Genomic DNA, 25,105 nt, shown 5'->3' with positions numbered 1-25,105 from the left:
TTAGATTTTCCTTGCTGGGCATTACGCTCATTCCTTTATGTTTATATGTGCAGGAAATTAGCTATGGCGGCGGAAAGGTTCTTGGCAGCTTGGGGGTTGTGTATTGAGGCAGGACGGAATCGATGGACTGAGCGTTCGATTAAAGGATGAAGTCTTTAAGTCTTTAAATCATATTCCTATGTATTTTTCCGCACTTAGTTTTGTAATTGATTTATTTAGATCATGTTATGTTTTTATTTTTAAAACAATGGGATCCCATATCCTAAACGCATTTTTATGTATTCAACATTTGCTTTACAGTTTTAAATAAAGTTGTGATGTTTTGATATGTACGTTTTCTTATGATTAAGTATAGTAGTTATTAATGGTCCAAGGTCTAGAATAGTTGGGTCGTTACACAGGCTAACCTAGGTTGTAGCCCCTGGAGAAATCTCTCCCTCCTGGTCCCATCAGTGGGCACCAGCTCCATGCAAACTTTGCCAGTCGATCAAACTTCAGGGCATACTCAGTCAATGACAAACTCCCCTGAAGCAATCTAATAAATTCCTCATCTTTTGCCGCCCTGATGGAATCATTGTAATACTTCTTGTTGAATAGAGTCTGAAACTCTTCCCAACTTAGGGCATTAACGTTTATGGTCTGGGTTATAACCTCCCACCAAACTCGGGCATCATCCCGAAACATATACGTGCCACAAGCCACCCTCTCATTACCAGTCACCCTCATAAAGTCCAGGATGGTGGTAATCATGCTCATCCACTGCTCTGCTTTGGCAAGATTTGCACTGCCTTCAAAAACTGGAGGTTGCTGCTTTCTGAACCTTTCATAATGAGGCTCCCATTTGTTACCTACCTCAGGCAGCTGCTCAGCTGCTTACACCGACACAGGAGGTGCTTTAGATACACTGGCCATTGCAGGAGCTTGCTATTGTCTCAGGAGGCGAAGTTGTTCTCCCTGCCTCAACACTGTAGCCTACAGCTCATTAAACAACTGCTGCCAGTTCGTAGGAGCTGGCTGTGGAATCTGACCATGGCCATTCTCTTGACCCTGATTATTATTATTCTGGTCTTGATCATTCTGGCCAGTTGATGTATCTGTCTATCTTGGATTCATTCTTATCAACTTAAACCTTGCTGAAAAAATCAATGCGGCCAGTTAAGCAGTAATAACAAAACCTCCTGCCGCCTCATGGTCCAAGATCAACAGATAATCACCAAATTCCACAGTTATACAAATATATAAATGGATACATGATTATAGCATTTAACATTTAGCATGTATAAGATAATAGTTTACAATCAACAATACTAATGAGTATGTTCCAACAATTTCATTACTATTTAGCACACGGTTGCTGAAGATGCAATATTCAGGGCACAGGTTTAACATGGTATCTCATGTAAACAGGTAAAGCATTTATACTATATTTAAGCAGTTATACATATAACTACATAAATAGTTACCAAACCATGAGTCAAGCTTGTCTTTAGTGGTGAGTGTACATGCCCAGCCAGTCTACAGGAACCCTAAACCTTGGCACGCTCTGATACCAAGTTGTAACACCTTGGTTACTCCAAGACCGTTACCGTGAACTTTGAACCATGAATTTAACTCGCTAATCGAGTTCTTTGGTTAAAAATGTGCTTCTAGGTCTTATTAATAGGTTAGGGTGGAAAACCAATCAAAAGGAAAGGATTTATTTTCTTTAAAACATAAAATTGTTCATGGGCCCATAAAAATGTTTACAAGTTATTTACAATGCAAAATGGTCATTACAATTTGAAATTTACAACCCACCGATCTAAGCGGCAAAAATAGGGTAAACCCCCTAGTTCCCCTGAGATCTCTTTGGTCGTGGTGGTCAAGCGGCCACATATGTACACAGCACCACCTAAGCTCTCCACTCAAGGTTGGGTGAGCTTTTCTCTCCTTTTACTTGCACCATATAGCACCCATGAGCCAAAGTCCAGCAAGCAAACACAATAATGCAAGTATATAGTATCAACTAATGATCATGATAATATATAGAGCTTATAGCCCTGAACAGATGAGTGAATATCACTTTGTTGTTACATTAACCATGAAGGAGCTTATAGCTCTTAATCAGATGAGTGATTTCACACTAAAGGTTCTGGTAAACCATAATGAGTGACTGACGACCAAGTCACTAGCTTAAACCAATGAGTGACTGATGGATAAGTCACTAACTTAAACAAATGAGAGATTGTTGGGTAAGTCTCTAGCTTAACAGATGAGTGACGGATGGGTAATTCACTACGGGGCTCAACACCCATAGCCATGTGACTAAACAGTCACCAAGGCTCGCTGGCCCTGGCTCTAAATGACTAGCCTTTGGCTTATGGTATTCATCGAACTTGAGGTCGGTCCAACATTAATGCTCATTCGAGTCCTTCAATGCAGATGTCGATTAGATCTAATCTTTGTCGACCTGCATTAACATGCTAAGACCGTTCTTGACTTATGAGTCAATACCAGGTGACCAGTGCTCAATACCACTGCCGAACTTGACTAATGAGTCACAGCTTCACAATTGATACTGACACCATTGCCAATTCTGACTATTCAGTCAGTGCCATACACAGGTGAGCAAGATTTGCTAAGCATTCTATATTCAACCCATGTCCATATTTAAACATTCAACATGCCTCATGAATAACCATCCATGTCACATATAGGGTACAGTTTTCTTATCTCTGATTCGAGCAAGAATTAGTAAAAGAACGACCCTTGAGAACGATCTGTCTTTAGTTCCTTAACGGTCACCTTTGATTGGGTTGTTTCTCGTCAAATCCTTTGGTCAAGAAGCTTCTAATCTTTCCTAGGATCGCTATGCCTTAATCCTCGCTTGATTTCGACTATTAGAACTCATATTCTCTTCGAAATTGCCACAAATAGTCACAAAGGATAACGGGAGAGAGAAAAAGGTGTTTTTAACGTAAGGTTCTTTCTGATAGACTACTTCAGGCTTAAGTAACCTCAAATAAATCCTAATGCTCGGGGTCCCAAAAACACCCCTGGGACAAAATAGTCAAAACTCCCAGAATTTCCTCATGATCTCAATAACTCCCAATATATCATCAAATAAACATTCTCATTATCCACTATCCCAATAATTGACCCCGTTATGACAAAACCGCTAACTTGCAATCTAAGACTGTCTCATGCCGAATAGCTTGAATATATCCACATAATGATGGGATCTCATCCATAAATCACAACATGCACTAAAATATACAAATATGCCCTCAACGAGCATATTACCAAAATGCCCTAATAATCAAATGTGGACCCACATGCATGCATTTAACATCATATTATAATATAATTCATATAAACATGGATATAATCATTTAATGGCATAATAAAACAATTATGGCCCTCCCGGCATACTAATCCAGCCATTAAACCGCACTATGGATTTTGGGGCATTACAAAATCTATGAAACATACAATCTATTTAACTTAGATAAAGCATTAAGCCCTGTGGAAACAATTTAATCTAGGTAATAAATTAATGAAGCATATAATTCATTTAACCTAGGTTCTATTTTTCATCACAATCAACAATTCTTTTGACATCACTATCAATTGCAATTTATCACATACACTTAGAATCCTAAACTATTAGGTGAGTAGTAATTCTAAGATGACAATTGAATAATGTAAAACTTTAATAGAAATCACAAAATTCATAGCATTCAATTGGAAAAATAGAAACAATTTAATATTGAGAGAAATTAAAGATTAATACTCATTATCAATAATCAAGAATTCATGTCTTGGGTTTTGAATTAACCCTTAACCTAAAAACAAACTACTCCATAATAGTAATCATAATCACAAACATAATTATAATTAAGATTAAAGAGATTAAGGAAAGAAAAAATACTAGATTGATGAACAAAAGTAATGTAGTCTTGTAGTCTTCTCTCCAGCCTTTTCCGAGTCTTTTTCTCTCCTAAACCGTAATAAAAAACCTAATCTAAAATTAACCCTAATAATATTTTATAGTCTCAATTAAATTCTAATTAAAAAGTAATTAAAATTTTGAAAACAACGTCGTAAGTCGCGGCCTGGAAAATGCGTGTCGCGGCCTAGAACAAAATCTGTGCAGAAATTGGTCACGCAGGCAGCGGCCTGAAAAAACTAGGCAGTGGCCCAACTCACTTTTCTTCACAGTAGGCAGCGGCCTGTGGGGAACAAAAAAATCTGAAACGCCAATTCCATTTAAAGTGTCGCGGCCTGAATTTTATTAGCCGCGGCCTATGTTCAATTTATTCATTTCTCAACCTTAGAAAGCTTGTACGCTGCCGCCACTTCAATATTTCAATTCCGAAAGCCTAGAATGCTTCAAAAACTTCAGTTTAACCTTATCTCAGCGAGTCTTTTTTAACCTATGATTCATAAACTACACTTGCCATCAAAATGTCAGATTTATCATCATAAAATGCAATGTAGAAAATATATTGTAGAATCACGAAACTAAGTTAAAACTACTAAAAATGCTATCATAACACCATCCAAGCATAGAAAAACTTAACAAATATTAATACAAAAATGACCTTATCAGTTGTACATCACCTGCAAGGATCCTGATTATGGTTGGAGAATAAGAGGGAAAAAAGTAGCGCGATTGGAGATGTTTGAGATCACTGTTTATAATAATGGGCATACTTGCTCACTAGAATTGCAACAGAAAGACCACCGTCAAGCAGCACCTTGGGTCATTGGGCACCTTATCAAGAACAAATATGCTACTGATGGTACTAGCTACCCAGCAAACAGCATAAAGGAGGATATGAAGAATAATTTTGGGATCGATATGAGTTATATGAAGGCTTGGAGATGCAGAGAGAAGGCACTCGATTATGTCAAGGGGACACCTGAAGAATCCTACTCCAAGTTACCTTCTTACTTGTACATGCTGCAGCAAAAGAATCCAGGTACAATAACTGATTTTGTCACAAATGACGGTCGCTTTCTTTACTGTTTCTTCTCACTTGGAGTTTGTAGAAGGGGATTTACATCATGTCGTCCTATTATATGTGTGGACGGCACTTTCTTGAAGTCAAGGTATGGTGGCCACATGTTGTGTGTTGTAGCATTGGATGCGAATAACCACATTTATCCAATTGCGTTCGCGATTGTTGATAGTGAGAATCATGCTTCTTGGAAGTATTTCATGATGAAATTAAAGGAAGTCATTGGAGTTGTTGATAATCTGGTTTTTGTATCAGACAGGCATGCTAGCATTATTCATGCTCTTGAGTTAGTCTTCCCTGATGCCTACCACGGTGCATGCTACCATCACATAAGTATGAATGTAATCTCTAAGTTCAAGACTAATCACTGTCACAAGGAGGTGTGGAATGCGGCATATGCATTTCGGAAGTCAAAATTTCACAGGTTCTTCAACAATATAAAGCAAATGGATCTCATCATAGCTCAATATCTCGACGATATTGGCTTCGATAAGCGGACTCGTGCTTACTTTCCTGGGAATCGATACAATGTAATGACAAGAAAACTACGCTGAAAGTTTCAACAATAAAACCAGAGACGCAAGAACCTTCCCAGTCACTACTTTTGTGGAATTCATTCGTTTCACAATTCAGTCATGGTTTGCTGTGAGTCGTGAGGAGGTAGAGAAGTGCACATCCAAATTAGCAACAATATATGAGAAAGATGTCTCAGGCATTGCGAATGATGCAAGGTACTTGAAAGTCCATCATCTTGGACAGTTCGAATTTCATGTGGTAGACCCAGAAGGTGATGGTGAGGTGAATTTGATGACCAAATCATGCTCCTGTGGCCAGTTTCAAATAATGGGCTACCTTTGTGTTCATGGTGTGGCTGGGGCCATCCTGCGCGGTGTCAACATTTACTCAGTGTTCCCCATATTACACTACTGAGATATCGAGGGAGTCTTACAAAGAAACAATTTACCCAACTGGCAACGAGGATGATTGGGAAGTTCCCGAGAACATAGAGAAAATGCAAGTTAGGGTTCCCATTGAAAAACAACCAGTTGGTCGACCGAAGAAGAAAAAGGTGGGAAGAAGGAAGACAAACTGCTATCCATCGAATGGCGAAATCATTCGCAAAAAGCGCAAGTGTAGCATGTTTAGTGGTCTTGGCTACAACAATGCTACATGCAAAGCTAGGCTATAATCTTTTTTCCCATTTGGACTTGTTGTATTAATAACCTAGCTTGTTTTCCCTTCTTTTTATTTGATTTTTCTTAAAATTTATGTTAAGCTCGATCTAAACTCGATGAGCTTGATTTTACCTCGACGTGAGCTCGATAATAGCTCGATATGAACTCAATAATATGTATGTTAGCTTCCAAACTGACTTCAAATCGTAGCTCGATAATGGTTCGATAGTAGTTCGATATAACTCGATAGTAGTTCGATATGGCTCGATATTAGTTCCATAGAATTCGCTATATAATGGATATGAAAATGATATTGCTTGATTGAAGCTCGATATTAGTTTGATAACAGTTCGATATAGCTTGATATTAGTTCGATAATGTTCGATATAGCTCGATAATAGCCTATGAAAGTTATAAAAAAATGTGAACAAAAAACTGTACATGTAAAGACCTTGTATATATACAATCATCAAGGTAACAAATTTTGATACCACAAGTCTGTGGTCCACTTGTTCCTAAACACCTCTATATTTTCATCCCAGATGATTTCCAATGGAAGGTCGGCCATGAGATGCTCAATATGCTTGACAGCATACACACCACAATCCTCACTGTAAAAAAATGTAAACATTAAGTATACAATACTATAATTTTAGTTAGAAAAAAATATAGTATGAAGATGATGTTTGTTACCTTCTCTTTGATTGAGTGAGCTCGTGTTTCTGTTTGCGACGCCATGTGAACTGATGCAGCCTCTTTCCTGCTGTAGGAATCTTCAACATCAAGCTATCAGTGAACAATTTACTCTACATCAATAGAGAAGGAAGAAAAAAGCACCATAGATTCATAATTTCCTCCAACTTTGTATCACTAATCACCGAGTTGTCTGAATCATAAACAGTGAGAGTCCAACTAGAAATAGAAGCCTCAATGGCAAACCAATGTTGCTATTCATAGTTTTGGCACTAATATACATCCTCAACTCCTCCCAAAGATGCCAGAAACTGCTGCTCAATGCCGGTCAACATGGACATAACGTCAGAATCCCACGTGAACTTTGTTTTGTCGGCAATTTTCTTGTACTGATCATATCGGGCAGGTATCACTTTTGAGAAATAAATGTTAATCACAACTACATTATGTCGATATGTATTGGTAAAATACTTGTGACGCATACTAAGCATGTGTTCTGTCGCATCAATATGCTACAAAGAGAGTACGATATAAAAAGTTAGCAAAGACCATCATAAATGGCTAAAAAATTATGCATAAACAAATAAATTGAGTTCTCATCAAGCACTATCGAGCTTATATCGAACAAAAATTGAGTTCATCGAGTCCATATCGAGCCCCATCGAGCTCATATCGAGCTATTCTCATACGGTAAACAACACCCCTATCAATCTACTATCAAGCTCCATCGAGCTCACATCGAGCTAATCTCAAACAGTAAACAACAGAACTTGTGTAGCCTATCGAGCTCTCATCGAGCTCATATCGAGCTAATCTCAAACAATAAACAACAGCCCTAGTTCAACACCTTTATCAATCTACTATCGAGCTCCATCGAGCTCACATCGAGCTAATCTCAAACAGTAACAACAGAACTTGTGTAGCCTATCGAGCTCATATCGATCCAGGCAACCCCCCATCGAGCTCGTATCGAGTCAATAAAAACTGAACTTGTAAAATTGAAAACAAAACATAATTTCTACCACTATCGAGTCATTAGGTATAAATGGCTTACCCCATCATTGAGCCACGACTAGGGTGTCTTCCACATCAGAAACCACGTTGGACCGTGATTCCCAGTCTTTACATCACTCGGGGTCTTGTTGGGGATGTCTCCAAGCAGTCACTTGGACACTGTCCTATACTGTTTGCGATCTAGCTTCTTGAGAGGGTCCAGCACCTGTGTAGCCTCCTCTTCTGGTGCAGCTGCATCAGTGCGAGGTCTTTTCCTCGTGTGATCGATGTAGTCCTCAAACCAATCTGGCTTGCGTCTTTGGCGTCTATTCCTCTGAAACCGAACCCCAGCAACATCCTCAGGGTTGACAATAACGACTCCCGGAGTCGCAGCATCAGGTGTCTCAATGATGGTAGGAGGCGTGGTTGGATCATCAACATAGTCCAGAGGTATATCCAGTGACTCTGAGTCTGAATCTTCCTTAGAGCCCCTCGGTTTCTCCTTAATAAACGTCAGGATCTAACTGACTGCGTCCAGGATTATTGACTGGTTCTTCAGGAGGGTCTCATGTCGACCCTCGACTCTGTCCAACCGCTCAATCAAGTCGGCGAGCTCAGGGGTTGGGGTTGGGGCTGAGGCTGAGGTTAGGGCTAAGGCTGAGACTGGGGCAACAGGAGGGGTGGGACCTGCAACCTCTTCCTCCTCCGGGGCAGCATCATCAAATATCTTGGCTGCCTCGGCTGCCTGAGAAACTATCTCCACGACTTTCTCAAAATTCGCATCCTCCTCCTCATCAGCCTCCGAGGGATTCTGGCCAAGCCCGGGATAAAGGGGAAGATCTCCCACTGTCAACGACAAATAATAGTTTTTTTCTGCTGGTTGAGGCTTCAACATCGGAAGGACGATCAATTGCAAACAACATCAAACATTTGGTTAACTCAAATAATCATAAAAGATAAGCATATAGATAAAAAATAATCGTTTAATGTCAATCAGATATAACTTACATTCTTCTTCGATAACATCAGTGAGATGATGGACTTGGTGAAATCTTTATTCCTCTGATGCGACCAACTAAGCATCCTCGGGACCATGTTTCCCGAGCTTACAACAAACTCTGTCGCAAGCTATTGGATAGCCTCATATGCCCAGTAATGTAAGGTCGAGGCATAACCATACATACTGTACTTGGACTCTTGATGCACCTTGGCATCCTTCTTGTTTTCATAGTTGGTCTTTTGCTTCACCATATCCTTCTTACAAGACTTTAATAGCCTCTTGTAAGAGTACTTCCCTCATAGATAGCTGAAGAAGTAGTCGGCGTCCTTAACCATCTTGAGAATATCTCGCCATATGTGCAACTTGCCTTCTATGGCATTCAGAACACCTTCAACCAACAAACATAGACCAAGCTTGTACACATCTTCCACAACAATACAAGTCTTGAAAGCATGGTCCACTTGTGAGAGCTTTACTTTCTCAGCATCATTGAAATACTCATTTATCAACCGGTTGCTCAGATTACGCTCTTCCAACTATTTTGGTGACGGGAAGGTACTGAAATTCAACCCCCTCACCAGGGCAAACTCTCCCATGTCGAATCTACAAGACTTCGACCCCAAGAAGAAATGCACCTCATCTTCGTTGTTGCTGGCGATTTTCCTCAACAGAAGTTGATGCACCAAAACTCCGGAGAAATTAAACTTTGAAGCCAAAAAGAATTGCTTGAAATGGGATTCCCTAGCCCTTTCTATCAGCCCGAGTTCCACAAACCTAGTCTTAATGTGATTTAAAGTGCTACTACCCCGAAAGTGAACACTAAACGGAACAAGCAACTTAAGCATCTGCAACATGAAAAAAAATGGTAAGAAAACAGAATCAGGAAAAAATTCAAAAAAAATTCATCAAAAAAATGAAATAAGTTGTCATCGAGCTCTATCAAGCTGCAAAATACCATATCGAGCCACTATCGAGAAACTATCGAGCCTATCGAGCAGTGTCAACAACATAAAACTATGAAGACTATCGAGCCAGTGTTGAGCCTATCGAGCTAAGCAAAATCTGTCTACATAAATAACCATCGAGCCTAATATCGAACCATTATCGAACCTATCGAGCCCTTTTAATCTAATACACACATCCATCGAGCTTACTATCGAACCATTATCGAACCTATCGAGCCCTTTTAATCTAATACCACAAATCCATAGAGCCATTTTAATCTAATACCACAATCCATCGAGCCCCTATCGATCCACCATCGAACCATTCAAACCCAAAAAAAACCACAGAAAAACCCAAACCTAAGAACTGCCATACCCATTCCAAAGCACCAGATTCAAAGGGATCAAAACAACAATAATCATCACGAGGGTTCAAGAATTTACCTTACTGAGAATATGGGTTTGATTGACGGGTCCGACGCCATGGGACTCGAGCTTCGTTGTCGTCGTTGGCTCGATAGGTTCGACGAGTTCTGGGTGGCCGACTTTGGAGAAGAGAAAGAGAGAGGGTGAGATCGACGTTGTTGGTTCCCTTTGCTTTTTGGGGTTTGCTTCGGTTTGGGTTTGGGTTTCGAGGATTTAGAGCAACAGATAGAGAGAGAAAGTGTGAGAGAGTGAGAGTTTGTGTAGGAAAAATTTTGGGTGGGAACAAATGAGAGGGGTATTTTTGGTACTTGGTGAAAGTTTAGCACCAATTTGAAAAATTAATTAATGCTCGTATTATTTAGTAATTATACACACTATTATGCATAAATAGTTAAATTTATCTTTTACAATTAGTGTGCATTATCATGCATAAAGCATGAAATTTCCCACTCTTTTACTTTGCCTTCACTAAAAAGGAATGTTCTTAACTATAGATATACATCCTTTGCATTCTATTTTAAAATTTGTTTCAAATCTATTTTCCTTCCTGCAATATTTTAAACAAATTATGACTTCTGCCTATTTTAATATTTTGTTTTTTACTAAGGTATACCACTAATCAATTAACATATTTTAAGAATAAAATAATATTTCTGACTTATTATAATTTTAAGTCCATTAAAACACCAAAATAAAACCCAAAATCGTAAGTAGTGGGCTATAATCTAAAAATATTCTTTCTTATCCTCGTCAATACACTATGATCCCAAAAACAGCTAAAATTGTTGCTTGCAAAACACAATTTAAGGTACTTACTAATACACACAATTATATTAAAAATAATAATTATTAAAGTTATTAGAATTTAAATACTTACTAATAAATACTCAAATTTTTACCTCAAATCTTAAAATAAATTAATATAGTTTTAATTTTATATTATTCAATTATTTTTTATTATAAGATTATAAATACTCAAAGTTATATTAAACTTTTATTGATTTAAATTTATATCTAATTGACGAATAAATATTTATTATTGTTATTATTAATGTCAAATCATCAAACTTAATTTAAACATTTTCACGTGTTCTATGGACTAGTTTCGTTTGTGCTTGTGTTGTGCCTTCAAGCTTGACAGTAGTGTCATGCTTAAGCCTATATTTTTTTTCGTGTTGTGCGAATACACAACATCAAGTTGTGCGGTCTAGACCCATATTTTTTTTCATGTCCTATTGTGCTCATGCCAAACAACCCAGCCCCGTATTTACTGCTATATCTCAAGCTTTTATTGCTGTCTTTTGTTTACATATCATCTCAAACAGTAACATCAACGAAAACTTGAATCGTTTTATAACTAACTAGTCAGTGAAAAAAAAAAAAGTAAATGATGAAATCGTGTACATGGGCATGATTCCCGATAGTGATTCAGTTTATAGCCTCCAAACTAACATAAATTTGAGTTAACGACCGCAAAGACCAAAACGACTCTTTAACCAAAAATACGAAAACATAACATTTTTAAACCACAAAAATGTGTTTCTTTCTCATAAAATAAAAATTTTAAAGAATAAAATAATAAAATTGAAGACTACACTCCCACAGATTGACAAAAATGATGCACCAAGGCTTTCTTTTACCATGAAATCAGCTCAAATATACAACATTGTCACATCTTATAAACCAGGGACGAAAAAGCCTAGGGTTACACCTATTAAAGAATGTGAGAAAAACTGATCAAACTTGTATAAATCAGGCCAAGGAAAGGAAATCTAGTATACAAAGAATGGAAATAAATAGCTGACATGCTAATCTACTCAACTAAGATGGACTGAACAATATACAGAAGGGTGACTGCACATAATACACTATCGTCACCCCACTAGCATAGCACACTATTTTTTATTCTTTTAGCACTTACAATGAATTGGAAGGTGTTGTATATGAAGACTCCGACTCGGGTTGATTTGAAATATGTACACTATTAGTTTTAATGTCTAGCAAAGGTTTTAGTCTTCTCTCTACCTCCTCAACTTGCACACTTATCTCCTCAATAATCATAGACAATGCACACTTACATGATTCCTCGTCTTTAAAGGCTAAAGTCCATCTCCCGTCAACTAAAGCCCTTGTCTTGGCTTGTCCACTCACCTCAGATTTTGAAAGGTCCGCCAATGGTAAAGTGGATGGACGAATCCGTAAGTGTAACCATCTTGAATGTTTACTGTCAATTCTTGGCTGCAGATACAAACACACAAGTATATATCAGTCTCCCTAAATGCCTCAAAAACATAGCATTAGAGAACTAAGAATTACCAAAAGGAGGCATCTATTGGCACATTCTTATTTACTCAAATTTGTTTATTACTATACAGTATTTGCTTGAAATTATATTTTAGTACTACTTTTTTTTTAAATGGCTACTCTATTACATTTTATAAAAATAGCCCTGATTTAAAAAATGTGATGGATCATTCAAAAGATTGTAATCAAAAGAATGGAATGCATTTTTTTCAACTTTTACTACTATATGATTCTTAACAAGTTACAAATGCATATAAATGCATCAACAACAATTAACTAAAGAAAATGATAACAATTAAAGAGATCTTAGCGGTATAGAAGACAAGTTGTGAGAATAGAGGTATGAATAAAAGTAGCCAGAAATAAAGAAAGAAAGGGTATGGGTGACACCAAAAGATACTTTATGAAGTAATTGAGTGTCAAAAGTAACTACAATAAAAAATATTTAATTGAATGAATGGTTTTAGTAAGCGTGTGAGGAAAGTAGACAAAGAAATGCAAATAGATCAAAAAATAGAAAAATTACTTTGAAAATAAATTATAGGAAACTTATTGAAAACCTGCACATTCTTAATATTAATAAACCAAAATGACTGGTTATCACGAAGGATACATTATAGCTGTACATACATTTGAGCCAGCCAAAGGTGCAGCTATGCGAACAACTCCATAATTTCGCTTCAGGGGCAATTCTTCTGCTAAAACCACCCACCCAGACATTCCCCACGAGATTGGTAAAAAGAAAAAATGGCGTTCTTTACCTCTCTCGAATGCAATTCGACAAGGCACAGCATCAACTGCAAACAGCAGAGCATCGAGTTATTTGGCAATAATTCACAACATGTAGCACATAATCAAACACAGCATACTAGATATAATTAAAGAAAAAAGTGGTGAGGTAGAGATTCACAATCATTATAGCCCAATAGTAAATATAACTTCGGTAAATTACAAGCTATATAGAAAACTGACCAAGTCTTAACTCAGACCCTGGCTTTGGACCCAAAGAATCTATACCAGAAGTTTTTGCTCGAACATTTTCATAAACATGAACTGGAGGATTGATGGGAGGCTGATCTGGCAAAGCTTTACCAAGAGAAAATGTTTGAAGTTGGTATAGAAGTACAAATACCTAAAAAAAAACACCATGAGAGATTAAGTGCTACCATGCCAACTAGCCTAACTACGTTTTGTTAAGCTACCCAAAACAATAAAGATAAACTATAGTACAAACCTTCACCAGCTCACACATTTTTTCTCCAGCAGAAACTGAGGATTCGCCTGAGAAACCATCCACACATCAATTCCAACTCTGCTAATGAAACTACTTGTCTTTCTCTCACTCATAAACTTGTAACTTAAAAAACACTACCCACCAGCCTTTTTCTAAGAGAAATGAAAGTAAAACAGAAAGACAACCTGATAGTTTTTCCTTTCAAACCAGTAAATAAGAAGTTGCAACAGCACTCACCAGGACCTTCAGTAGAAGACTTCTGTGATGACAAGAGAATGAACTTGGGCTGTTTCCGAGGGGAAGAAGCCTCAATTGCTTAAAAAAATCATAACAGAACATCAGTAAACAGTTAACAAATAAGGACGACAAACCACTTAAGAGTAAATACCTCTTTTGCACTTTTTCCATTCATCACAGAGGACTGTTAATAGTAGATCCGGCCAAACTCCTCTAACCTCCTGCAGCAGAGCAGCAGCACAGTGTTTGTATGACTCCTGCTTTTACAAAAGAATATACACAGAGAAAATTCATGAGCTTATAAGTAATAAGTAGTACATACAAAAAGTAAGTTTATTCAGTAAGAATTTAAGAAACTGAATAATTAAATAATCAATCAGATGCCACTATGCCAAAATGATAGCCTAACTCAGTTCTTGAAAGAATTTGAAAAGGCTATCATATTGATATTAGGGAAAATTCTGTTACAATTGTTCAAAGCTATTCAAGATGCTTGGGTATCTCCCTGAGTATTTTACTCAAACAATTACAGAAAAATGATCTATACCTAAACAATTGATCTAGACAAAGTATTTATAGGATATACAATTGCTCCCTAGCGACAACCCAAAAGAAATAAGACTAAATGACAGATCATTTAGAATCATGACATCTCAGTCATTAATACAATCAAAATCTCAGCTATTGTTATTATCCTTGGGTCGCCTGGAATAAGTCAGCCTAACTGGGGGTCTAACATTACCCCGGGTCCACACATTCACCTTGTCCTCAAGGTGAAACTCTGGAAACTGTGTGTGGATCATCTCAAGTCTTCCCTCAGGCAGTGTCTTCCATCTGGCTGGTGCTGTCAGTCGTCTTTTGTCTCACATTCAGCACAGATTCTGGTTCTACTATCAATTCTAAATCCGGAGATAGCTGGGGAGGAATGACTGGTGAAGTTAAAGCAGAATCATGAGTCTTATTGAGTTGGGAGACATGGAAAACGGGATGAAGTGCGGCTGTAGTGGGAAGTTCCAATTTATAAGCCACTGCCCCAATGCGACCAAGCACCTTAAAAGGGCCATAATACTTGGCAGCCAACCTTTCAAATCGTCTTTTAGCTAGAGACTGTTGTCTGTAAGGACGTAGCTTAAGGTAGACCAGGTCTCCCACCTTGTATTCCTCGTTGTTGAGCTCAAAGGAAGTGCATCCTTAGATCATCCAATATTGCATCCCGATCCTCCAACAAGGCATCTGCTGTTGAAACAGTAGAAGAATTACGAGGATATCTGAGTAGGGAAGGAGGATCCCTGCCATATTGCGCCTTAAAGGGAGTACATTTGGTTGCTTCATGTGTGGATGTGTTGTACCAATACTCTGCCCACACTAGCCACCTTGACCACTGCCCAGGCTTATCATTAGCAAAAGCACCTGAGGTAAGTTTCCAGTGTTCTATTAACTACCTCTGTTTGCCCATCGATTTATGGGTGATAGGCCGTGCTTTTCTTGAGTGTTGTCCCTTGAAGTTTGAACAGTTCATTCCAAAAATTACTGGTGAAGATTCTATCTTTGTCTGAGATAATAGATTGGGAAATTTCGTGTAGCTTCACCACTTCATTTAAGAATACATGAGCAACAATAGCGACTGTAAAAATAAAATGGGCATACTTACTGAGTCTATCTACCACCACCATAACAGTATCCCTCCCTTCCGATCTAGGTAGACCTTCTACAAAGTCCATGGATAATTCATCACATACTTAGGCAGGTAGGACAATGGGTTGTAACAAACCTGCTGGAGTGGTAGCTGAATATTTGTGTTGTTAGCAGACTGTGCATTGGCGTACATACTGCAGAATGTCCTTCCTCATTCCGACCCAATATACCTCCGCTTTCAATCGCTGATATGTCTTCATTTCGCCTGAATGGCCTCCCATAGGAGTGTTGTGAAATCAACTTTGCTATCCATCGCTGATATTCATTAGCCAGTGCTCGCTGTTCCAGTTGGAACTTCAAACTTTGTTGATCAATCCGCACTATAAATCTTCTCCCAAGAAAGTACGATTGCCATTCATTAACCGCAAAGACAATCGCCATTAATTCTTTTTCACGGATGGATTTTACTCGACCTCGGGGCCCTAGTATGTGGCTGTAGTAGGCTACTGGTCTACATCATTGCATCAGTACCACGCCAAGACCATAAACAAAGAATCTGTTTCCACAATGAAAGGCTGAGAAAAATCCGGCATTGCCAAGACTGGTACTGTGATCATTGCTTGTTTCAAATTTTGAAAAGCTTCCTCCGCCGCCTCGTTCCACCGAAAATTTTCCTTCTTGAGCTGCTCTATTAAAGGCCACACAATTTGTGCATAGTCAGCCTAATCCTAGGAAACCTCGTAGCTCCTTAAGGTTGCGTGGTACTGCCTAGCTGACCATTGCTTCAATCTTGCTAGGGTGAGCATGTACTCCTTGTCCAGAGATAATGTCCCAAATACACCAGCTTTTGTTGGCCAAATTCACATTTTTTTTCTGTTAGCATAGAGCTTGTGTTGCTGGAGTGTTTGTAAAACCACCTAGTGGGTTGCTTCGTCTTTGCTATATACTAGGATGTCATCAAAAAATACAAGGACAAATCTTCTCAAGAAGGGTCAGAAAAGGTCATTCATTGGAGACTGAAATGTTGTTGGGGCGTTTGTAAGACCAAAGGGCATCACCAAAAATTCATAATGGTCGTCATGCATGTGAAACGCTGTTTTATGCACATCCTCAGCTTTCACTCAGATTTGGTGTATCCTGATCTTAGGTCCAGTTTTGAAAAAACTTGAGCACCATGAAGCTCATCCAGTAACTCATCGATAATTGGTATTGGGTATTTGTCAAGTACTGTACCCTATTGAGTGCCCTGTAATCCACGCAAAACCTCCACGACCCATCCTTCTTCTTTACCAGCAACACGGGGCTATAGAAAGGACTATGACTGACTTGAATGATCCCTGCTTTCAACATTTCAGCAATCAGCTTTTCAATTTCTGTTTTCTGAAATTAGGGGTACCTATAAGGTCATACACTTACGGGGGACGTCCCCTCCTTGAGGACGATAGCATGCTCCTGTTCCTTAAGGTGGTAGGCCCACGGGTGACAGGAAAACTGGCCCATACTCTTCCAAGATATCCTTAAGATAAGCTAGTTCTCTGACTGGCTCTGAACTGAACAAAAAAACCTGATTAAGTTCTATCAAAATTCCTGTTTTTTCCTTCTTGAAAGCTCTCATCATGGCCTTGAGTGATACCAAGCTTTTTCCCAAAGAATGATCTCCTTTAGTGTGATTGTTTGGTCCCCATTCTGGAATTTGAGGACCTACAGATTCCAATTTATATGTGTCATACCGAGACTAGCCAGCCACTGCACACCCAATATTACATCTGAACTGCTCAAACCAAAAGGCAAGAATTCCTCCATTATGGTGAGCCCTTGTAGTTCCAACACAACCCCATTGCACACTCTCCTTTGATCGTCTCCCCGGACCCAAGAGTCACCCCGTATATGCATGTCTTGGTAATGGGCAGCTTGATTTGGTCCAATTTTTTTGAAATAAAATTATATGTTGCCCTGGAATCGATGAGTACTACCACAAGAAGCTCTCCCACAGCCCCTTTAATTTTCATTGTTTTTGGTGCAGTCAGCCCTGTCATTGAGTTTAGTGATACTATTACTTCTACATTTTCCTTAATCTCAGCACTCTCCAATTCCAAGAACTCTTCTTGTGCTGGTTCACTTCCTTCCTCAGGGCCTTTGTCTTCTTCCTCATCATAAGTCGCAAGAACACTCAACTCTTTCTCCTTACATCAGTGGCCCCAAGCCCATTTGTTATCATGGCGATAACAAATGCCTTTACTCCTCTTTTCTTGTATCTCACAATCCGTCAACCGTCAGTACCATCCAATTGTCTTGTGGTCCGAGATCATAGTCCCTGCTCCATTACAATCTCCGCCATCAGTGGACTTTGAATATCCCTTACTAGTCTTGAAACCGAATAAAGATTGGGTCTTGGACTCAATTTTGAGTGCGAAATCCATGGCTTTATTTAGTGTATCAGGTTCAAAGCACCACAATTCTTCCCTGATATTTTGTTTGAGACCACTCAAGCAACCACATCTGTGATTCCGTCAAGTGGAGCAAGTAGTTCAATGAATTTATGGCAATACTATTCCATTGCTCCCTCTTGCTAGTGCTCAAAAAATTGCTCATGTAACGACCCTTTCCTTATAATTCTGAATTCGTTGAGAATGAGGTGCTTCATATCATCCCACAACACGATTAGTCGACACCGATTCTCCCATTGATACCACCGTAAGGTGTTGCTCTCAAAATTAATTGTGGCAACATCAACTTTTTCCTCATTGTTGTATCGTCGAAGGACAAAGTACTTGTCTGCCCTCAACAACCACCCATCTGGATTGGTCCCATCAAAGGTCAGCATTTCAGAGTACCTCCAATATTCATGGCTGGAACTAGAAGCTTCCAATTCTGTCGTCAGCGTGACTTCAATTCTAGGGCTGAGAATAACTTTGCCGAAATTTGATGGTGATCTTGGTGAAGGTGTGTCGTTCTTGGTGTTTCGGCTGGTCTCTTCTTGATTCTAGAGTAATTGCCCTATAGCAGCCATGATTTCTTCCTTGAACTGCTTCATCTCCTCACGCACAGCCCCAATTTTGGTGTCGACTGTTTCCTCGCTCTAATACCACTTGATAGCCTAAACTACAAACTCAGTTCTTGAAAGAATTTGAGAAAGCTATCTTATTGATATTGGGACAAATTCTATTACAATTGTTCCCATCTATTCGAGATGCTTGGGTATCTACTTGAGTATTTTACTCAAACAATTGCAGAAAAATGATCGATACCTAAACAATTGATCTAGACAAAGTATTTATAGGATATACAATTGCTCCCTAGACCCAATAGAAATAGGACTAAATGACAGCTCATTTAAAATCATGACACCTCAGCCATTAATAGAATCAAAATCTCAGCTATTGTTATTATCCTTGGGTCGCCTGGAATAAGTCAACCTAATTGGGGTCTAACACAAAACACCTAGATTCCAAAGTACCAAAAGATTTAAATTGAGCTCCCAACAGATTTAAACAGTTTCTTGTAGTTGTAATTACCAGTAAAAGATGTAGTTCTTAAGCAACAAAATACCACGATTCCATGCCAACTTAGAATAAAGAAATACATGAACCAGATAGTCTTAATCACTTTTTACAGGGCATGAAGACGGGGATATTGTTACTTAGGCTTATCTAGTTTCTGTGCATCATTCATGTTGACTTTTGTGAGCTCAAAATTTGACTGAAGCTCTCCAAGTAAACCATGAGAGCAAAAATAAAAACTACCAAGTAGTCAACAAGGTAAAAAAAAATACAATTAATGTATAAAAGTAAATTTCAAAATTTAAGAAAATTCAATAAAAAAATCAGGACTTCCTTTCGTTTGAAAGAAAAGAAAGGAAAGGAGGAAGTTATAATCTTTGTGTTTTTGAAGAAACTTAAAGTTCCAATCGTTTATAATACTACTAGGAAAAATTAGCAACCATAGGGGAGATAGGAATGATTGCAACAAAAGACAATCCATACAAATATATAAAAGAGATGCAAAACAGAATTCCCATCTCAAAGACTTTTAGTAGAATCTATCAAATGTAAAAATTCTAGTTACTTTCATGTCCATCATCGCCACATTAAAAACCATTTATACAACTATTTGTCCTTATGATAACCTAGCAAGAGTGGGGATTAGATCTTTAAAAGAGAACTCAACAAGCCATATATCTTCCCAGAACCATAAATTCTTAAATCCCCTAAAACTTGACCAACTACATGAATTTATCATAAATACAAGCAATGCCTTTGCAAGGACATCTCAAGGACATGCTCTTCCCTACTTTAGTATCCCACCCATTCACCTCCATTCTATATTTGCTATTAATAATCTTATACCACGGCGATTGCTTCTCTTTTGGAAACCGCCAAAGCCATTTCATGAGGAATGCTTTGTTCCTTTTCTTTAAATTGCCAATCCCAAGACTTTTCTCCCTGCCACAAAAGCGCTTTGAGTTTCTGAAACTGTCTCCTCCAACACCTCTCTTAACCTCATAGAGAGAGCCTTTGCAATGATCTTATAGAGGCTTGTGACCAAACTTTAAAAAAAAAAAACAAAACAAAACCTTAAGCTTGTATTAATTAGAGAGGACTTCCAAGCACAAAGTAGGAAAAGATCCTACATGAAAAACATAACAAAATTTCAATAGGTTATGCCCATCTCTCCTTAGATCAAAGAATGGTACATCTTTAAACTCCCGAACATTAACTAGCCAAATAAACACCCAACATTTGACTCTCCCAAAGCTGATCTTCGTCGCCTTTGACTCCTTTGAAGATTCTCTTGTTCCTTTCTAACCAGATTGTCCACCAAGTAGCCATCACCCCCACTAGTGACCGAACTTATTAGCCTAAATAGGAATGAGGCAAATATATGTTTCACTAGTAACTCAATTAATCACTGTTTTCTTCAAACTCAGCAAAAACTTTCAACAAACCCTCTTTAAATACCTCCCAATTCTCCTTATAAACTGCCATCGTATAGCCATCAAGTCCTGGAGCTTTGTCTCCATCATACTCCAAAACAGCCTTTTTAATCACTTCCTCTTCAAAAGGTCTTTCCATCTGCAGAACTGTACTATGGAAGATTCTGCTTCACCAAACCCTTCAAAAGCCACAAAGTTCCCTTGAGCCAATCAATATAATGATTTATAGACACCAACAACCTCATTTCTATTTCAATTTCCAATTCTAAAATGGTTCCATAATCTTTCTCAATTTTGGAAATGAAATTTCAAGTTGCCATCACCATCCCTGGCCCTTGTGTTTGTGTTACTGTTAAATTTTTCATGTGTTTCACAACATTGAAACCTCCACCCACCCACACTGCTATGTCTCAGTTTGTATTTTTTGAAAATCTCTCATCATCCTTCACTTCCTTTTCTTCTCATGTGTCGTCTAATGAAGATTCCTAAATGTGCAGGATGCTTTTTTAAGTTCCTATGTGGAGAGAAGCTATCTTGGATGAGATGAAAGCTCTTGAGAAGAATCAGAATTGGGAGATAAGTGAGTTATCAAAAGGGAGAGTCCCATGTTGGTTGTAAATGAGTATTTTCAATGAAGTATAAGGTTGATATCGAGGCTTTAATCAGTATTGCAAATACCCCAGTACAGCATGATAGGACTAAGCATATTAAAATTGATACACTTTATCAAGAAGCTGGAAAGTGGAGTTGTTTGCATGCCGTACATTCCAACAAAACAAGTAGTTGATATCTTCACTAAGGAGCAGTCTAGGGTGGTGTTCGAATTTCTTATGGACAAGCTGCGGTTGTGTGATTATACAAACCAGCTTGAGGGGGGATGTTGCAAGATATTCATTCATTTAAAATTAATTTGAATTTAAATTTAAATGTTTGTATTGAGATTGAATAAGAAAAAGTATATTCTAATTTAAATGTTCCTATTTATCAAGGGTGTTGAGATTCTGTGTAAACACCTAAGAATAAGCTCAGATCTTAGTCTATAAATATTCGTACGATGTAAGTGAAATATACAAGCAATAATAATATTATTTTTCTCTCTCAATATTGCATTGACATCTATGCACCAATTTGAGGGTAAGTGTAGGAATTCTAGAATAATAGTTTCAGTTTATTTTCTTATGTTACATATGACATTTTCTAGGAAGATTATGTGGTTATTGTTGAAGATATTCGGTATCATTCTAATAAGGGAAATCAAATCATTTTCATTTAATTTTATAAATGCCTAATGTTTGTTAGTTTCCTTATTAGTTAGGATTGACCTAGGCTGGCTAGTTTACAGCTTATACAATTACATGTAATTTATATTTTACGATTTGTACTCAGCCTATTTAAAGGCTATTCCTTCAGTAATAAATATCATCACAGATCGTAAACTCATATTTTTCCACATGGTATCAGAGCCTCTCTCTGTGAACTAAGTTTGTAAGTTTTTTTTTTTCCTCTACCATTGACAGTCGACCATGGAAACTCCCCCTATATCCAATATTTCTTCTAAAACTTTTGCCATTTCTTCCACTCCCAAACACTCTTTAGATGCATCGCAGGATTGGCGACTTCGGAATGTTGTTGAATATATTTTTGAGGGCCGAGCTTTGACTGTTGCTCACACAAACTCCTTCCCATTTACTGCTGACCAGATTGCTCTACTGCATCAACTCCTCAGTCCTATTGTTCTAAATATAAAAAATACCCCATCGTCCTCTTCCTTTACAAGTATCTCTACTGCTTTATCAGTTCAAAAAACTCCCTTGATTCTTGATTTCATTGCTTCCGACCATATGACTGGTCAAGCCCATCAATTCTCTACCTATAGTCCATGTCCAGGTAATCTTAAAATGAAAATAGTTGATGGGGATCTGCTTATTTGTCTCCATCGCTTTCCCTAAAAAATGTCCGTGTTCCAAACTGTCTTGCAATCTCCTCTCTATCAGCAAACTCACAATTGTATCGCAAAATTCTCACTTCATCACGATGATTTTCAAGAATTGTCCTCGGGGAAGACAATTGGGAGTGCAAAGGAATGTAGTGGGCTGTACTATCTCAATGTTGATTCACCCCCAGCTCAAGTTAATAAATGTTTGATTTTTTGGTCATAATGTTGCTAGTTACGATCATATTATGCGGTGTCACTATAGGCTTGGCCATCCTAGTTTTTAATACCTAAAACATTTATTTCCTCAGATATTTCAAAATAAGAACTTGAGCCAATATTTTGTCAAACTATAAAACTTGAGCCAATTTCAATGTAATGTCTGTCAATTTGTAAAAAATACACACTATTTTCCATTCACGCCCTTATAAATCATCCCATCCATTTACACTCATTCATAGTGAACAACACGAGGATTCATATCATGTGGCTCACATTTCGTGGTCCACTTCTCGGTGGAATGCTTTCACTGCTTACTCGAACCATGCTATTTACCTTTCATATTACCCAATGCAACCTAGACCACAGGCTCTTCATGACCTTCTTAAGGATCTAATCTATCTAGTGGGACTCACTCCAAAAGTATAAACATTGAAGAGGTAAGGCTATGGGGTCCATCCCGAGTTCCAAATATTTTTGATACTCGATGGGTCATTACATTTATTGATGATCATACACGTTTAAGTTGGGTCTTTCTCCTTAACGTTAAATCAAATGCTGTAGCCACATTTCTAAATTTTTACTCCATGATAAAACATCAATTTCGTGCTAATCTTCAATCTCTACATATTGACAATGGCACTAAGTATTTTAATTGTATTCTTGAAGATTATCTAATCGCTCATGGTATCATTCACAAAAGCTTTTGCGCAGGCACTCCCCAGCAAAATGGGATTGCAGAAAGCAAGAACCGTCGTCTACTAGCCCTTATGTTCACTAAATCTGTTCCAAAACAATTCTGGGGAGAGGCCATCTTAACTGTAGCTTATTTAATCAATAAGAAGCCTTCACGAGTTCTACAATATCAAACTCCCATTTCCATACTTATGAAAGCCTATCCTAACATTCATCTCATGTCTCAAATTCCCCTCAAAACATTTGGTTGTCCATCCCTTGGGACCTAATCGCACCAAAATCAATCCTAGATCTTCTAAATGTGCCTTTCTAGGTTACTCATCCACTAAGAAAGATTACAAATGTTATAATCCTCTTACTTTGCGCATGTTACTTTAGATGTTACATTCAATGACACAATCTTTCTATCCCAACACTTAGCTTCAAGGGGGGAATGTAAGTGGTGCTTGTTTTTGGGAAACAAGTTTACCATTATCTCCTCCAGATATTTGCTCAGTCCACCGAACCTTTGACTGTCACAACTCCACAAAATACTCTAGAAATGGATACATCAAAGGATAAACCAATCCAAAGACATGTTGGTTTACTCTAGGCGACCTCAAAAACATCAAATAGTACAGCCTACTACAATTCCTATACCTCACGAGTATGAATCGACGACAAATTCCACAGTAAGTACACCTTCTGGGCCTATCTTATCTTATTCATTTTCTAACCTCGAGTGTACTAGTGTGATAAAGCCAAATCTACCTATTGCCAAACAGAAAAGGGTTCGGAGTTGTACTTTACATCCAATGTCCAAGTACATGTGCTATATCAAACTCACACCCAAGTTTAAAGCCTTTGCTACCAAACTAGAAGACATAACCATTTCTAGGAACATAGATGACGCTCTCTTAAGTTCCAATTGGAAAAGTGTTGTTGATGAGGAAATAGGGGAATTGGAAAAGTGTCATTGATGAGGAAATAAGGGAATTGGAAAAAAAAAATGAAATGTGAGGAATAGTTGGTCAGCCGAACAACAAACATGTAGTAGGGTACAAATGGGTGTTTACTGTGAAATATAAAGTTGATGGCACTATTGATCGATATAAAGCAAGGCTCGTTGCAAGAGGTTTCACATAGACATGTGGAGTAGATTATATAAAGACATTTGCACCAATAGTAAAGTTGAATACGATGAGAATTTTATCAACAATTGTTAATCATAATTGGCCTTTGCAGCAACTACATATAAAAAATGCATTATTATATGGCAACTTAGAAGAAGTACACATGAAGATTCTTCCTGGTTTTGAAGGAAGTTATGGAAGAGGGACAGTGTGTCACTTGAAGAAATCTCTCTATGGCTTAAAGCAATCTCCGCGAGCATGGTTTGAGAGATTTAACCAAGTGATAAAAAGATATGGAATATAAGTAAGGTCAGTCAAATCATACTCTATTGTTTATACATTATGCACACAGTTAGATAGTCATTCTTGTTGTCTATGTTGACAATAAGTTTTTGACTAGTGATGATATAAATGATGTAGAGAGACTTAAAGGATAGCTTGCTCAAGAATTTGAAGTGAAGGACCTCGGCCAATTGAGGAATTTTTTGGGAATGGAGATTGCAAGGACAAAACATGGAACCTCGATCGCTCAATGCAAATATGTCCTTGACTTGTTCAAAGAAACCAT

The 25,105-nt window shown here is 38.0% G+C and overlaps 1 protein-coding gene and 1 long non-coding RNA gene across 8 annotated transcripts in view; both read right to left on the bottom strand.

Moving 5' to 3' along the window:
- Positions 1 to 6,544: 6,544 nt before the first annotated feature.
- LOC133799902 (uncharacterized) lies at positions 6,545 to 11,011 on the bottom strand. Of its 2 annotated transcripts, XR_009876435.1 has the most exons (5): positions 10,253 to 11,011; positions 8,873 to 9,709; positions 7,926 to 8,750; positions 6,872 to 7,383; positions 6,545 to 6,789 (listed from the first exon to the last, which is right to left on the bottom strand). It is a non-coding gene; the product is annotated as an uncharacterized LOC133799902 (long non-coding RNA). The 2 variants fall into 2 exon arrangements; XR_009876434.1 differs by lacking the exon at positions 10,253 to 11,011 and having other exon boundaries at positions 8,873 to 10,245.
- Positions 11,012 to 11,840: 829 nt separating this feature from the next.
- Positions 11,841 to 25,105, bottom strand: part of LOC133799875 (protein TRANSPARENT TESTA 9) — a 58,703-nt gene continuing 45,438 nt past the window's right edge. For 2 of the 6 annotated variants that reach the window (XM_062237864.1, XM_062237868.1), the window contains exons 16-21: positions 14,161 to 14,266; positions 14,010 to 14,087; positions 13,773 to 13,819; positions 13,511 to 13,670; positions 13,169 to 13,335; positions 11,841 to 12,472 (exon numbers count right to left, since the gene is read on the bottom strand). In XM_062237864.1, coding sequence (XP_062093848.1) covers positions 12,152 to 12,472; positions 13,169 to 13,335; positions 13,511 to 13,670; positions 13,773 to 13,819; positions 14,010 to 14,087; positions 14,161 to 14,266 — 879 coding nt within the window. In that variant the 3' untranslated portion in view covers positions 11,841 to 12,151. Of the gene's footprint in view, positions 12,473 to 13,168; positions 13,336 to 13,510; positions 13,671 to 13,772; positions 13,820 to 14,009; positions 14,088 to 14,160; positions 14,267 to 25,105 lie in introns of those variants that run through there. The other 4 variants (XM_062237872.1, XM_062237884.1, XM_062237878.1 and 1 more) reach the window with 4 other exon arrangements.

The sequence above is a fragment of the Humulus lupulus genome, chromosome 1 (genome assembly GCF_963169125.1).
Source record: "Humulus lupulus chromosome 1, drHumLupu1.1, whole genome shotgun sequence".
Taxonomy (NCBI): domain Eukaryota; kingdom Viridiplantae; phylum Streptophyta; class Magnoliopsida; order Rosales; family Cannabaceae; genus Humulus; species Humulus lupulus.
The sequence above is the reverse complement of the archived record's forward strand: the minus strand, read 5'-3'. Positions and strand labels throughout refer to the sequence as shown.